General features: G+C 37.2%; 2 protein-coding genes across 8 annotated transcripts in view; both read right to left on the reverse strand.

The window, feature by feature from the left end:
* LOC136029500 (enolase-phosphatase E1-like) overlaps nucleotides 1-16920 on the reverse strand; it is a 539221-nt gene that overhangs the window by 46830 nt on the left and 475471 nt on the right. The window lies entirely within an intron of this gene.
* The window catches only part of LOC136029488 (KIF-binding protein-like), a 38958-nt gene that overhangs the window by 6745 nt on the left and 15293 nt on the right, over nucleotides 1-16920 (reverse strand). For 3 of the 4 annotated variants that reach the window (XM_065707919.1, XM_065707918.1, XM_065707920.1), the window contains exons 2-4: nucleotides 8787-9515; nucleotides 4979-5056; nucleotides 1377-1733 (exon numbers count right to left, since the gene is read on the reverse strand). In XM_065707919.1, coding sequence (XP_065563991.1) covers nucleotides 1377-1733; nucleotides 4979-5056; nucleotides 8787-9496 — 1145 coding nt within the window. In that variant the 5' untranslated portion in view covers nucleotides 9497-9515. The remainder of the gene's footprint in view (nucleotides 1-1376; nucleotides 1734-4978; nucleotides 5057-8786; nucleotides 9516-16920) is intronic. The other variant, XM_065707921.1, reaches the window with a different exon arrangement.

A 16920-nucleotide genomic window follows, 5' to 3' on the forward strand; every position in this document is an offset into this window, starting at 1 on the left:
AAATAATAACCTGAATTAGAAATTTTGCTCAACACAACTTACGAGAAAATAAGTACAAAATCTTGCTAATTAATTAATACATTAATTATTAATTAGTTTTCTATTTTACACATATTAGTAGCTTTAGTAATCATGAACATTAGTAAACATAAAAAACCTTAGTATTGAATTAGTACAACAAACTAGAATCTTTCATTGGTACCAAATACTGTACACAAAGGAAAATTGCTGACACATCGAAGTTTTTCTCAACTAGTTATTTCTTCCTTTTTTGTTGGTTTTTTGTTGTCTAACGAAAAAATAGCACAAATGTCCCATCCTAAATACCCTGACGGTTTTCGCTGTTTGTCAATCTTCAAAAAATTATTGGGAAAGACATTCAAATGTGACTACAAAAAATGCAAGCAACATTCAGCTCCCTAACTTTTTATTTTTTCTATTTTCTATATTTTTTCAACTAGTTATTTCTTCCTCTTTTGTTGGTTTTTTGTTGTCTAACGAGAAACTAGCACAAATGTCCCATCCTAAATACCCTGACGGTTTTCACTGCTTGTCAATCTTCAAAAAATTATTGGGAAAGACATTCAAATGTGACTACAAAAAATGCAAGCAACATTTAGCTCCCTAACTTTTTATTTTTTCGATTTTTTATATTTTTTCAACTAGTTATTTCTTCCTTTTTTGTTGGTTTTTTTGTTGTCTAACGAGAAACTAGCACAAATGTCCCATCCTAAATACCCTGACGGTTTTCTCTGTTTGGTAATCTTCAAAAAATTATTAGGAAAGACATTCACATGTGACTACAAAAAATGCGAGCAACATTCAGCTCCCTAACTTTTTATTTTTTATATTTTTTCAACTAGTTATTTCTTCCTTTTTTGTTGGTTTTTTGTTGTCTAACGAGAAACTAGCACAAATGTCCCATCCTAAATACCCTGACGGTTTTCACTGTTTGTCAATCTTCAAAAAATTATTAGGAAAGACATTCAAATATGACTACAAAAATGCAAGCAACATTCAGCTCCCTAACTTTTATTTTTTTATGACAAATAGCCATGATATTATAGCAGTTTTCGACGCCCAGCATAGGTGCATAAGGTCTGACATCGATGGCGGGTCATGGGAAAGGTAAGAGAATAAAAAACAAAGTCAGCTTTTTTGCACCTGTTTTTCTGGGAATTTCTTACCCTATTCTCCCTTGTGAGTTCGTAAAGCAACATCTCTACTATTTTTGAGTGAGAAAAATGTAATTGTTATAAGTCTAATTTTAATTTCAACGGTTAAACCTCGAAGTGTATTCCCTACATTGTTGATTTTATTCTATACATTCAACATTGAAAGATTATTAGGTTGAAATAAATAAAAAAAAAACTAACCTTCCATTATCTACTTCAAATTTAGCCAGTGACCGGTACAAATGACTATGTTCCTGTACAATTTCAAAATAATCTGTAGCCCTATCTTCAAGCGAATAATATGATTTAGCTGCATTCAGCATTTTTTGACCGTGCAAAAATATCACCCGCGCTTCTTCAAACGTTCTTGCTGTTTGAAAAGGAACATCTTCAAACCGTGCAATTTCAGCTTCCGGAAACCGTGGGCAGTTGAAGTGTAGTTCATGTTTTTCTACAGGAGTTTCTTGAACTAGTTCCCAGGAATGATCAATGAGCAGTAGGTCATATTTCGCCCAACATCTCTGAATATCAGCAAGACGATAGTGATACCTTTCGAGTCTAAAAGAAGTAAATGCAAATCAACTCAAACTCATTTGATTAACTATCAAATATTGAAATAATCTAAGACCAGTCTGACCATTCAAAGTAGTCAAAAAGGTGTGAAAGTTTATCTTAGCTATGAAAATTCAGATTCTGCGACGTGATATTCAAGCTTGAATCATGCTGAAATATCAAGCTAGTTTTAAACAGTATTTACGATAGAGGGTAAGTGGTCAAAAAGTCAAAGATGAGTCTATGCTTACCAGGAAGCAAGACTTATTAACCACCGATGTTTCTTAAATAAATGCAAGAAGCAAGCCATAAATCGACACACTGTATGAGACCCAAAATATTTTTACTTGAAAGATATACTCTACTACTACAATCGATTAAGTCAACACAACTGCGTATGCTGCTCCTCCATCAAAATATACTTAAAGCTTCTCTTTGCCACCACCACTCCATGCAGCTCCAATTTCCCTTATATCGTTTCTTATGCCTATTTTCACCCCGTTCGGAGAACACCTAATCTTGGTTTGGCCTGATATAGATGGCCAAAAAGCACAACGTTTGGTAATCTGTCATCCTTATATGTGGCCTAACTATCCCAACTTTTTTTATTTTAGTCTGAAGAGGTGAGATCAAACCGCATATTTCGTACAGCTTATTGTTCGATATATGGCCAATCGAAAGAGGACCTGAAACTATCTTTAGACAATTCCTCTCGAAAATATTTACTAAATCTTCCTCATGCTTCAAAGCATTACGCCCTGGCTATTATACTGCTTACACCTTCACTCTATCTACCGTCTTCATTAATAATACTATCCAAGTAAGTCAAGCTACCCATTTGATCGATATTTCCGATACCTAAAACCACCCGTTCACCCTCCTTTATTCCTAGTGTAAAAGATGAGGTCTTCTTAAAATTAATTTTCAAACCTATTCTTGCACCTTGAACCCTCAAAACCTCAAAATTCATTAATTTGGCTTAAAAAAAATTCCAGGACATTCAAATCATCTGCACAATCTGAGTTTTAGAAGAATCCCCGCCCCCGCAATTCCATTTGATATGTTCTTCCGTAGCAAGTACCGTGTTTGTTAGGACAAGATTCCATCCAAATAACCAAGATAAACGGACTTAAAGTCCGAGTTTGATACCATCTTCTCCCATAGCCATTACCGAGTTCGTTAGGACAAAGTCCATCAGAATAACAGATATAAACGGAAGATAGGATCCACCCTTGTTAACTTCTGATTGCAGAAACACATAAATAGTGTAAATAAAAAATAAAAAAAAACTTTCAACTTACAGTAGAAACTCTAAAACATATTATGCCGAAGTGACAAAACAAAGATTAAGGAGAACCAAAACAAGGAATTTAAATTTGCCTTCTCTGGAGCCTGAAAGAAGCATACAGAAAAGATGTGTCGATTGGAGGTTGAAAAGTTCTTTAAGCGAAGTATCTATTATCCTTGTTTCCCAGGACGAGCTGTAATAAACCCGAGAAAAAATTTTACAAGTGTAGAACAGCCATTTAATCAATAGGATATACATACCCCATTTCCCCTAAGCATATACCTTCTGAAGAGGTTATTACAAACCTTGAAAAAAACTGTCATTTTGAATCGGTAAAAAATTCAACCTGACCCACAAGGTTTGTGTACGTTATACATGTTACTATGTATACATACCTAAACTTTCAAAATACAATGGTTTACCAAGATTGCATAAGCCTTTGAAGTCCATAGTCAAAGTCCATAGTTTCCACAGTCGGCTCACCACCGCAAAAATTTGACAGATGGTTGGCTGGCATTTTATTGCCTTTTACTCTTAATAATGGGCACACAATAGAAAAAAGAACTTTGAGTAAGATTAAAAATTCCCATGCCTCATGAGGTATTAAACTCTGTAGTTTTGATGTTGTTTCCCTTTTCACTAGAATTCCAGCTTCTAAAATAACCTATATTTGGAAGAATGTTTTAGATATCAATGGGGCATCACTTTAGACGCTGATGACATATTTTTATGTTATCTTCAGAAATACAACATTCAAGCAAATATAGGGTATGCCAATCAGTTCACCATTAGCACCTACAGCACATTGAGAACAAGATTGTCCTTCAATAGCTTGATGATTAACAGTCATATTTCATATACCTGGATGACTGCTTGTCCGTTTTGATATAATCGGAAGATGAGCTCACATCTCTCCTCAACATTTTGAACCAACAAGAACCTTATGTTAAATTAGCAAAGGATATTGAGGCAAACAAAATCTCCCTTTCTTGATGTCGCCATCTCTAACTGGGAGAATGGATTTGACCCAACCATAAAATAGGTATCTAATGGATTTAACCCAACAATATGATAGGAACCTTATGGATTTGACCCAGGTGTTTTTTCACAGTTAAAAAAAGTTTGGAAGAATAGAAAGATAAGCCTACAAACCAAGATTAAAATATTGGAAGCTACAGTGATGACAGTGGTTAAATATGGCTCTGAAGCATGGACACTCTGAAAAGCAGATGAAAATTTACTAGATGTTTTCCAGAGAAATTGCCTACGGACTGTTCTGGATACCCGGCTGACTGACCGTATTTCAAACAGTAGGTTGTACGAAAAGTGTGGTTCAATCCCGCTTTCTGGGGCTATAATGAAAGAAAGATTGAGATGGCTAGGCCACGTTCTACGAATGAAGGATGACAGATTACCGAAGATTGTCCTTTTTGGCCAACCGTCTGGGGCAACACGGAAAGCAGGTCGTCCTTGTCTGGGTTGGGAGGATGTCATAAATAAAGATTTAAAGGAAATGGGAACTTCCTGGGAGGGTGTAAAGAGGGAGGCTTTAAATAGATTAGGTTGGAGGAGGAGCGTGCGTAGCTGTGTTGGCCTCAGGCGGCTTGGTGCTGCAGTGAGTTATTAGTAGTAGTAGTAGTAGTATAATGATTGCTATATTAGATATGATTTATACCATCAACCCAGCGTTAAACTCGGTGATAAATTCTTTGGTGACCGGATTATGTCAGTTTTTTCTTTAAAACTAAAACTGAGAGCTAAATTATGTAACATTAAAGATGATTTGCTTTGGAAATTATTACCCTTTCTACGTATAAAGGGCAATACTAAGAAGGTCCAATAAAAAAGGAAAGAATCTTCATAATGTCATTATTCAGTCTGTTCCCTTGCTTATATTTCAATAATCCGTTTCATGCTTAATTGAACTGAAAAGCTGAAAGAATGATGTAATTACAAATATTACCCTTCATTATTTTCTTGAACTTCCAATGAGATTTTTTCCATCATCCAAGATGCCGCCGCAAGATGATGCCGAGCTTCCCTAAAGAAAAACACAGAACATGTATTCATCGAATTCTAACTAAACCTCAAACAGTATCAGATCAGGATACTGATCTGATACTGAGGTCAGGACTCAAACAGATCAGGTCAGGATTTGAAGTGTTTTGCACTGGATAAAAAATTAGCTCCTTCGTCGATCGAGTCAGTCTGCATTTTGAGCCTACCGCATTTTTGTAATGACTTTTTTCACTGATTCAGGTCTTAGCTCGTTTTGCATCAAGTCTGGAATTAGATCATTTTTGCACAAAGCCACTTCTGCAGCTTGGATCTCACTTGTTTTAGAAATGAAAATACTTACATCAGTCTTATTTAAGTGAGGGGCTAAGTGCCTACCTGTCTGCTAATAACTTGGAGGCCGCAATGAGGGGAAATTTGAAGAGGGTCGAAGGTTTAATTTGAAGGTTAAATTTCTGGTTTAATTTGAACTCAGTAATCGCACGATTCCTTTTTCAATATGTTGCAACACACCCTGCCTTTCCTTAAAACAATACAGAAGAATGAGCTATTTGAAAAATTTGTGGCCTTTGCAGCTATGGCTGCATGGGTTATGTCCCTCCTGACGGAAAATTTGCAAGACCTTTCAACCAATGCAGTGGAATGGTCATTTCTATTTTTTTCTGATAGCATGTGGGGGGGGGGGGGGCTACAGGACCACCACCAGGGGAAAAGAGCACGGGAAAGGAGGGGGCAAGATATCCCCTTATCAATTTTGAATCTTAGAAATGTTGCTGGAACCTATAGTTGGCAAACGAATGAACACCCTCTCAGGTTTCTAAGAGTAGAGATTCTACGCAATGCAGTGAAAACAAGAGCTAAGAGCTCATATGGCACTTGTAACGAGGTCGGAAGAGCCAAGAGCTCATATGACATGAGCTCTAGCAAAATTCTAAGAATCAATAGATAGATTTAAAAGGAAAATCAGAGGCTTAATGCCGGTTGGGATTTAAAATAAGACCTCTGAGACACGAGGTCCTTCTAAATATCAAAATTCATTAAGATCCGATCACCCACTCGTAAGTTAAAAATGCCTCTTTTTTCTAATTTTTCCTCTCCCTTCAGGAACCCAGATGGTCGAATCGGGAAAATGACTTTATCAAGTCAACTTGTGCAGGTCCCTGACATGCCTACCAATTTTCATCCTCCTAGCACGTCCAGAAACACCGAACTCACCAAAGCACTGGACCACCCTCTAACTCCCCAAAAGAAATCGGATCCAGTCCGGTTACGTCAGTCATGTATCTTTGCTTATTCTACCCACCAAGTTTCATCCCGATCTCTTCACTCAAAGTGTTTTCCAAGATTTCCCCCTCCAGCTCCCCCCAACATCACTAGATCTGGTCGAGATTTAAAATAAAAGCTCTGAGACATGAGTTTCTTCTAAATATCAAATTTCATTAAGATCCGGTCACCCGTTCTTAAGTTAAAAATACCTCAATTTTTCCGCATTACCACCCCCACCCCCAAGTCCCCCAGAGCGGATTCAGTCCGGTTATGTCAATCGCGTATCTAGGACTCGTGCTTATTCTTCCCACCAAGTTTCATCCCGATTTCTCCACTCAAAGTGTTTTCCCAGATTTCCCGTTTCTCCCTCCAACTCCCCCAATATCATCGGATATGGTCAGGGTTTAAATAACAGCTCTGAGACAGGAGATCCTTCTAAATATCAAATTTCATTAAGATTCGATCACCCATGCGTAAGTTAAAAATACCTCAGTTTTTTCGATTTTTCCTCTCCCTCCATCCCCCCCGATTGTCGAATCGGGGAAACGACTGTTATCAAGTCAATTTGTGCAGGCCCCTGACACGCTACCAATTATCATCGTCCTAGTACGTCCAAAAGCACCGAACTCACCAAAGCACTGGAAATCTCCCATCCCCCAACTTCCCCAAAGAGAGCGGATCCGTTCCAATTATATCAATCACGTATCTAGAACTTATGCTTATTCTTCCAATCAAGTTTCATCCCGATCCCTCCATTCTAAGTGTTTTCCAATATTTTTGGTTTCCAAAATTTCTGCTTCCCCCCTTCAGCCCCCTATGTTTCCGGATCCGATTCGAATTGAAAATGGAGCATCTGAGACATAAGATCTTTCTATATGTCAAGTTTCATTAAGATCCGATCACCCATTCGTAGGATAAAGATACCTCAATTTTCATGTTTTCCGAGATTTCCGGTTTCCCCCTCCAACTCCCCTCAATGTCACCAGATCTGGTTGGGATTTATAATAAGAGCTTTGAAGCACAAGATCCTTCTAAATACTAAATTTCCTTAAGATCAGATCACCCGTTCATAAGTTACAAATACCTCACTTTCAAATTTTTCCGAATTACCCCCCCCCCCCCAACTCCCCCAAAGAGAGCGGATCCGGTCTGGTTATGTCAGTCACGTATCTTGGACTTGTGTTTATTCTTCCCACCAAGTTTCATCCTGATGTCTCCACTCTAAGCGTTTTCAAGATTTTCGGTCCCCCACCCCAATTCCCCCCAAATGACACTGGATTCGGTCGGCATTTAAAATAAGAGTTCTGAGTTACGAGGTCTTTCTAAATATGAAATTTCATTAAGATCCGATCACTCCGAATTAAACCTCCCCCCCAACTCCCCCAAAGAGAGCGGATCTGTTCCAGTTTTGTCAATCACTTATCTAGGACTTGTGCTTGTTTTTTCCCACCAAGTTTCATCCCAGTCCCTCCACTCTAAGCGTTTTCCAGGATTTTAGGTTTCCCCCTCCAATTTCCCCCAATGTCACCAGATCCTATCGGGATTTAAAATAAGAGTTTTGAGATACGATACCCTTCTATATATAAAATTTCATTAAGATTTTTCGATCACCCGTTCTCAATTTAAAAATACCTCATTTTTTCCAATTTTTCCGAATTAACTGTCCCCCATTCCCCCCCAGATGGTTAAATCGGTGAAACGGCTGTTTCTAATTTAATCTGGTCTGGTCCCTGATACGCCTGCCAAATTTCATCGTCCTAGCTTATCTCGAAGTGCCTAAACTAGCAAAACCGGGACCGACAGACAGACAGATCGACAGAATTTGCGATCACTATATGTCACTTGGTAAATAGCAAGTGCCATAAAAACACATAGAAGTTCTGCTTCCCTGCAGTAGATCAAGGGTATTGTAGTTATGCTGATCCACCCTGCTGTCTTGTTTTTTATAACTAAGAAGCCACTACATGTTTCTTATGTCGTCCCCTTAAGAATACATTGTGCACTAGCAAAGGTGCATACATCTCCCCCACCACCTAATAAGGTCAAGTTAGTACATTGTTTTTCCGCAGGAGGTATCCAATAAATAGTCAAGTACATTTAGGACAACGTTGTTTTTTTCACAAGGTTGGCCAATATTAGGGGGAGGAGATTCTCCAGAGCCCCCTCCTCTCGTGTGCAAGAATGATGCGCTAGTCTTTTCTTTCTAATTTAGTCCTGCAACTTGAAACTACAAATGGATAATATTACAATTCAGTATTTAATTTGTTTCATTTACATGGCCAATATCAGAGATTGAATAAAACAGAACTGAACAAACCAAAGAAGCTCAGTGACTCCTGTTCATAACCCAGAATATCATACTGCTTGCATAGTACCCCAATAGATTATTTAACTGACACCACATAAATTATACTTTAGTTTCAAGATTTTAGCCATAAAATAAGTCAGACACAACTGACAAAAATGAAGATTATACAAATTATACTTACTCAAAAAAGTTTCTAGATGCAAAGTACTGTGACAAAGTAGCACAATTCAGTGCCCAATATATAGTATCTGTTACTCCTCTTTCCAACTGCTTTCTAAGAGTTAAAGAACAATATTTAGCGGATTCAGAGCTCTTACCAAGATGCTGATAAACTTGCGCAATGTAATATAAGGTGAGAGTATTTTCACTTTCCAAATTGTCATCAGAAACATTCTGATCAACAATTTTTCCATAAAATATGTCCTTTACACACCATAATTTGTCAGACATGTTCTTTGTTTCCTCATAAAGAGAAATGGCTTCAAGGAGAACTCCTTCGGCTTGTTCATGTTTAGACAGGTCACAATAAATAAGACCAAGTTGATTGAGGATGGACAACTTTAATTGAAGGGTTTTTTGTACATCAAGAGTAGCTGAGGCTTTGGATAAACTTTCAAGAAGTAAAGTTTCCGCGATCCCTGCTTCATTAGTTTCACATTTTAATTTTCCAACTAGAAATAGAACAGCGGCACGTAAACAAAGGATATGCAGCTCATTTGGCGAACTTTCAAAGCCCTGTTTGATTGTGCCAAACGTTGTCATTACATCCAAAAAGCCGTTCAGACAACAGATTGCTTTATATTTGGATCGATAGGGATCAGTTTCTGGGTCCTTTACACTGTTCTCGATCAGGGATTCATAATGACTATACACAGAAGCAGCCTCTATCATTGTTGCTCATTCAATATACCTAAAATAAAATCAGCTAAATAATTAAATTAAAAAATCAGTAATTCAAACTTGAATTATATTGAAAACCAGCACATTCCTTGAAACAATATTTGACATTTCTTCAAGTAGAGAACAGAACCACAGTGAACAATTGCAAAATATGCAAATTATAGCTAAGTATGACTAAAATATTTAGAAAACCATAATCAAATTTAATCAATACTATCAACTCCCAGGGCCAGAATTATGTATGACATCCCCAAGGACCAAAAACTATCAGTAACCCTTCAAATTTGTTGAATTATCAACATGCTTCAGTGCCTTAGTTAAGAAGAGTGATTTTTTCCTAGGGGAAGGTAAAGGATCGAGTGTATAAAAACCATATTTATATATGTTACGAAGCCTATGACTATATGTTACACAACCCTCATTTTCTAAGTTATTTTATTTGTCTTATTTTTGTCAAGTTTCATATATAGTCAGTGTGGTCTTATTATTTTTTTTTTTCAAGAAAAAAATAGACCTAAGATGGAGCTAGGGGCCAAAAATGTTTTCATTTTGATGTCCACGGTACTTTTAGGTATATGTCCTCTGAACACTTTTTGGTATGTTATTTTTTTTTCCAAAAAGGAAATTTTTGAATTTTCAACAAGTTTATCATTCTCAAAAAAAAGTTTAAGTGATATCATAATTTTGGACTATGATTGACAAAATACTTTTAAAAAGTATCTCAATACAAATGCAAAATACTTGGTCATAAAAATATTTCAATAGTACTTCCAAATATGTGACTAAACATGTATTTTGTATTTAAATACTAGATTAGAATTTAAATACCTAGATACACCGGAACTAAAACGAATAAAAGATAATAAAGGAATAATTTTTAGTGCGGTAAGCACATGAGTCTTATTAAGGCTATTCGCCAGTGACTTCAGTGTTCAAGTTTTTTTTGTTGTTTTTTTTTTCACTTTCGGTATCAGTCAATTTCCAACTGAGAAACTCGACAGGAGCAGCCGAAACCATTGATGCGCTAAATTAATGAGATCTTTTTGTAAGCATTGCATAAAGAAGGACTGAACCAACATCTTTCTTCTTGTCTTAAAAAACTATAGAATATTTAGTTTTTCAAACGAGTTAGCGCATGCAGACTCGGTATTGTTTGCAGGATTTTGGTAAAATTACATACACTCGTAGTTACTGCATCGGTTTGAGTAGGCCTAGTCTTCGACTTCTGGACGCTCCTCTGTGTGGAAGAGGCTCTCCTATGGAGAGGGATATTCTCTAAGGAGATAATAAGACTTTTGAATGCAGGTGTGTCTAGACATCAGAGAGAACTCCCCTCGTAAGAGAGAGAGAGAGAGAGAGAGATCTTTCCGTACAGAGAGATATAATTTAAAGTAGATGAAGTAACTTTCACCAAATGTATTTCTTAATAAAGCACCAGTAGGTGCATTTTTGTAGGTTATTCTCCTTGTTCGCTGATCCAAGTTACTTGAAATAATGTTTGAACTTTGTCGTTTTTTTAACGTGATTAATGAATAGAATATATTGAAGCAGCAAGGACTTAGTGTACCTAAATGTTCAAAATGTTTACTAGAAAAACGTAGATAAATAGTAAAGCAGTAGACTAAAGACTGCAAAACCACAACCGGTGTATTCAAACCAAGTAAACACAGAAAGCAGTTGTTGCATTGAAAAACTGGTAAACACAGGTTTTGACAATTTTATTCAGCTCAGGTAACGATTGATCACTTTTAATTAAATTATTAAAGATAATATTTTGAGTCTTTGTTTCCTTACAGAGTGGCGTTTCAGTTCAGAAAGGTAGTGCTTTAAGAAACTAGAATCTCTAACTGATCACAATGGTCGTTAGGTTCCAAGAGAATAGTCAAAACTAGATCTTGAGCATCACAGGCTAAAAAATAACACTTTATTCATAACCATACCTGGCTCAACATTTTGTAAAATATGTCTTTAAAATGGTATGAAGAAGGGTTGAAAAGCAGAAGAAGGGAGGGAGAAAACCTACCATAAGTTTTCAAATATGGTACCTCTGTAATAAGTGGACCTTATAAAATGCATACATTTTTAAGAAAAAATCATCAAAAATACATACAAAAGGAGATTAGATGTATCTCTATTAGCGTGTCTGCTATGGGCAGGCTGAACCGTCATCTTTATCGAAAACCGAACATGAGTCGTTCAACAAAACTGCGGATTTTCAACGTCCTCGTAGGTTACGTAATGCTTTACGGAGCTGAAACATGGCATGCATCAATCGCAGAGCTAAAGGCCATCGATGTATTCCAGACGAAGAGCCTGAGAAGGATTTAAGGTCTAAGGTGGTTTGATTTCATGAGTAACGAGAAGCTGCTGCAGCTCACCAAGAAGTCTCGGTTTTCAATCCAAGCAGCTGAGCGTAGCTTACGATGGTTTGGAAACCTACTTCGAATGCCCCTGTACTTACCCGCAAAGATGATCTTTGACTTTGACCCTACAGAGGCCGGTTGGAAGCGACCTCGTGGCCGACCGAAGAGGTGATGATCCGATAGCCTGTCCGAGTTTCTGGCGATGGCAAATATTAGACCGAGCAAAGCACAAATAATCGCACTGGACCAAAGCGGATGGAGGAGGCAGACGTAATTCTCTACGGCGAGTGCGGCCCGGCAGTAGACCTAAGTTAAAGTAAGTCTTGTCAAGTCCTGTTAGCAGCAAACTATTGAATGGACACAAAAATGTTTTAGAACAAACCTATGTTCAAGAAACCCAGGGTGGCTCAGAAGACAAACTGCTTTAGTTGTTTTTGAGTCCTGTTACATTTTAACAGCCTTCCAAGCTGACATAAATGCAATATACCATTTACATAAAAGAAAAACAAAAAAAAACAGAGAAACAAAGAGACATTACAAAAAAATTCTCTTAATATTCTTTGATAACTTTTAGTGGGTTTTATTTAAAAGTTCATTATATTGAAAACCAAATTTTTTGAATTACCAAGCTATTTAATTCACAGAGAAACATCTCAAGATCAGTTTGTGGCTTAAAATTTAAAATCTATTTTTAAAGTCTGCATACTTACTGCATTTTCTTAATTACCTAAATAATCAGGGGCAATGCTATAGCTTTGCTTATAGCAAAGAACCATAAGGCTTCTGTTTTATTATTATTACTTTTTCCTCAGAGGCACTTCATGCGGAGTGGCTGGTCATATAAACTTAGGAGAAGGCATATTTGTTAGGAAATCGGAAGTACTATTGACCTTAGAAGATGTCAAATGCGATTAAAGGGCAAATATCCCCCCCTCCCTGCCCTCTTTTCCCCAAATGGATCTGATCAAAATTTTGAGATAGCCATTTTGTTAAAAATAATCTAAAAGTCCAATAACTATGCTTCCAGGGTTGACAAAACCCTCCACAGCCCCAAAAGCAAGGTGCCAATTATTAACACATAATGTTTTTTATGGAAGGGGTGGTCGTATAAACTTCGGAGAAGGCTCATTCAATTTGAAATTAGAAGTTTTAGTTTCTTTTTTAACCAGAAGGCAACTAGCCCCCCCCCCCCCTACACCCTTTTTCCCCAAATGCTTTGAATCAAAACTTTGAGATAATCATTTTTTTAATAGTTCAAAGATCAAATAACTATGGTTTGGGGTTTAACAACACCCTCTCCCTCATAAATTATGCAAGTTACTTATGGTTAACATATAAGCTTTTTATCGAAGGGTTAGTCGTATAAACTTCGGAAGGGACTAATTCGATTCGAAATTATAAGTTCTAACGGCCTTTATAAGAGTCAAAAGTGATTGGAAGGCAACCATCCCTACCCCAAACCCTTTTTTCCCTAATACATACAATCAAAATTTTTAAGATAACCATTTAGTTCAAAATAGTCTTAAGGGAATGCCCCCAGGGTCGATATAATCCCTCAAAGCACCCAGGTCAAGGACTGCAATTTATGCAAGTTGCCCATTGGTGACATATAATGGGTGAGGGTGGCCATGTCTACTTTGAAGGGGACTCATTCAATTAGAAATCGAAAGTTCTAGTTCCAAAATAGTCCAAAGGGAAAATAACTATACCCCCAGGATTGACAAAATCCCCCACAGCTCCATGGGCAAGGGCTGTAAGTTATGCAAGTTGCCTATTGTTAACATGTAAGGTTCTTTGTGAAAGAGATGGTCATTAAACTTTGAAGGGGTATCATTTGATTGAAAATCGAAGGTTTTAGTTCCTTTTTCAAGAGTTGAAACTGAGCAAAGAGCAACTATCCCCCCCACACCCTTTTTCTCCAAACACATCCAAACTACATTTTTAGACATCATGAGAGTTCATGAGAGTTAGGATATTTGGCATTAAAATTCACTCTTTGAAGCATCTGCCCTCTCCCCTTGTATAAAAGGGGGTCAGGCCAAGGGTCAAATGACTATGCTTCCGGGATTGACACCCCCCCCCCCCCAAGTCCGCAGGGCAATGGCTGTAAGTTATGGAAGGGGTGGTCATTAAACTTTAGAGGAGAATCATTTGATTGGAAACCAAAAGTTCTGGATCCCTTTTTAGGAGTCAAAAGTCATTGGAGGGCAACAAGACCCCCCCCCCCCCTGCACCCTTTTTTCTCAAATATATTCAATCAAAATTTTGAGATTGCTATTTTGTTTCAAATAGTAAGAAGGTCAAATAACTATGCTTCCAGGGTTGAAACCCCTCCGCCAGCACCCAGAGCAATGGAAGTTTCTTCTTGTTAACATAAAAGGTTTTTTATGGAAAGAATGTTGTATAAACTTTGATGGAGGCCTATTCGATTGGGAATCAAAAGTTTTAGTGCCCTTGTTAAGAGTCAAGGGCAACCATTTCCCACCTCCCACGCTCTATTTACTCCAAATGCATTGAATCCAAATTTTGAGATAGCCATTTTATTCAAAATAGTTCAAAGGTCAAATAATTATGCCTCCAGGGTTGACACGCCTCCCCCAACCTCCAGGGTAAGGGCTATAAGTTATTCATTTTACCCATGGTTAACATAAAAGGATTTTTACTGGAAAAGAAGGCATGTTTGACCCTGTGTCTCCAAAAAGGCTTAGGGTATTTGAGGTGACACTTTAAGGAGATTTTGAGAGCAATGCTGAACACAATCAAAACCCACTATGTCCTTGCTGGTTGTGAAAAAGGAATATCAGCAATATCGAAAGAACGACTGATGATATTAAGTTGAAAATTTTAAGGTATATTAAGGAGATATTGAAGAGATTTGACGGCTCCCCCTCCTTGCTTTTTAGGTGTTCCCTCTACTCAACACTGATTGAAATTTTGGAATTGGCATTTTGTTCAAACTAATCAAAAGGTTCAATAGCTATACTTCCAGGGATGCCATGCCCCTACAGCACTGGTGCAAGGATTGTAAATTATGCAATTTGCCCATTGTTTAGATGCAGGATTTATCATTAGGAAAAGAGTTATTATTTGATTTTTGGTTCATCCAAAAACACTAAGGGTGTTAAGGTGAAAATTTGGAGAATGTTAAGGGGTATCTTATACTAAGTGAAAAAGAGCTTTTAACTGAGGATGGACACTGTATATGTGTCCGAAATATTCCGTTGAAATTTTATATTTGTTTCACTGTCGATTAAAATGTTTCATCCCTATTTTGAACTGTTATATTTTCATAAAGATATCTGATCATAATTTTGAAATAGCCATCTTGTTCAAAATTGTTGAAAAGTCAAAAAGCTATGTCTCTAGGGATGACTTAACCCCCAAAGCCCCTGGGGCAAGTATTATATAACAAACAAGAAAAAATATAATGAATGAATAATCAAATTAAATAGCCAAAAAACGAGATAATATCAGTCGTTGGACAGAGAAAAAGGCCAAAATAACAAAAGCAGATATTCAAGCAAGGACCTCTGCCAAGCCATCTAAAGTGCTAAAAAAAATCATTTATTATATTTTTTTTTCTTGTTTTCATACTTCATGTATAGCCAGTGTGATCTAAGAACGTATTCACAGCAACTGGTTTAAGTTGTATAAGTAGCCCATTGTTTGTATACAAGGTTGGTTATTGAGAAAAGGGAGCATGTCTAATCCTGAGTTTCCAAAAGGGATAAGAATATTAAGGTAAAACTTTTCGAAAATGTTGAGGGGAATGTAAAACAAAAATCAAAGCATAGAATATTCAGGAGGGTTTTTAAAAGGACAAAAATGCAATATCTAAGGAACAACTAATGGGATTAAGTTAAAAATTTAAAGACATGTTGAGAGGGGTGTTAAATAATGAACATAGGTCAGCCCCTTCCCCTCTTGCCCTTTTAGATGTTCCCCTTGACACTGATAAGGATCTTGAAAATCCATTTCATTCAAAATAGTCACCATGTCTAATAGCTATCCCTCTGGGGATGTCATGCCCTCACAGCCCTCCGGGTAAGGAACGTAAATTATGGAATTTGTCCATATTTTAAATACTTGATTTATCATTAAGAAAGGGAGGAATTTTTGATCTTAGGTATGTCAGAAAATGCTGAGGATATTGAGGCAAAGCTTTAGGAGATGTTGAGGAGTATGTTGAGCTAAATCAAGAGAAACTACATGTATCCAAGCTATCAAAAAGGCATGTAGGAACAGGTAAGGGTATAAAGTTGAAGCTTTCAGGGCCACTACTGCTGGGATTACTGCTACTATTGCGGCTCCAAATGAGACTGGTTGCAGCTAAAACTGTACTACTACTTGCAACTGATACTACATCTATGTTATACTTTATAAGTGCATTCAAGGCCAGGCGAATGGCACATAATTCAGCAGACAAAATTGAAGATCCCAATGGGAGAGGAGAATAGATGTTGAACTTCAGGAATGGGATACATACTCCAGCTCTCTCCTTCTAGATAGATCCATCTGTATGTATTTTTTTATGATTAGGTTATGCCTTTGAGATCTGTTCTGCCAAAATAGTCTGGATCTCATAGTTAGGAATCGGGTTTTTATTAATTGAGATAAGTTGTACTTGACAACCTGACGGACTCATTTCCCACAGAGGGGACTCAGTAAAGGGATACGCATAAGGAGAGTATTGATTCCAATTTGGGACCTCCAGTTGAAATTGATTTCATGATGAATGGGCATTGGGACAGGTTGACTTCCCAGCAAAGGTACGTGCATATAAAGCATGCTTGGTTCCATATGCCTGAATTCGTGAGAAATATTTAATCCTTAGACCAGATGCTCTTTCATTTAGAGACACTAGTCCAGACAATATTTTTAACTTAGACAAAGATACTCCTCTCTCTAAGTTGAAAATGCACACCCAAAGCTATTTGAATAGTAGAGTTTTGTAAAGATTTAAGGATTTTGAATGAGGATGGGGGACGAGCGGATAAAATTGGATCCCATATTCTAGATTTGAATAAATATATACCTCAATTCACGAGATAT

The sequence above is a fragment of the Artemia franciscana genome, chromosome 7 (genome assembly GCF_032884065.1).
Source record: "Artemia franciscana chromosome 7, ASM3288406v1, whole genome shotgun sequence".
Taxonomy (NCBI): Eukaryota; Metazoa; Arthropoda; class Branchiopoda; order Anostraca; family Artemiidae; genus Artemia; species Artemia franciscana.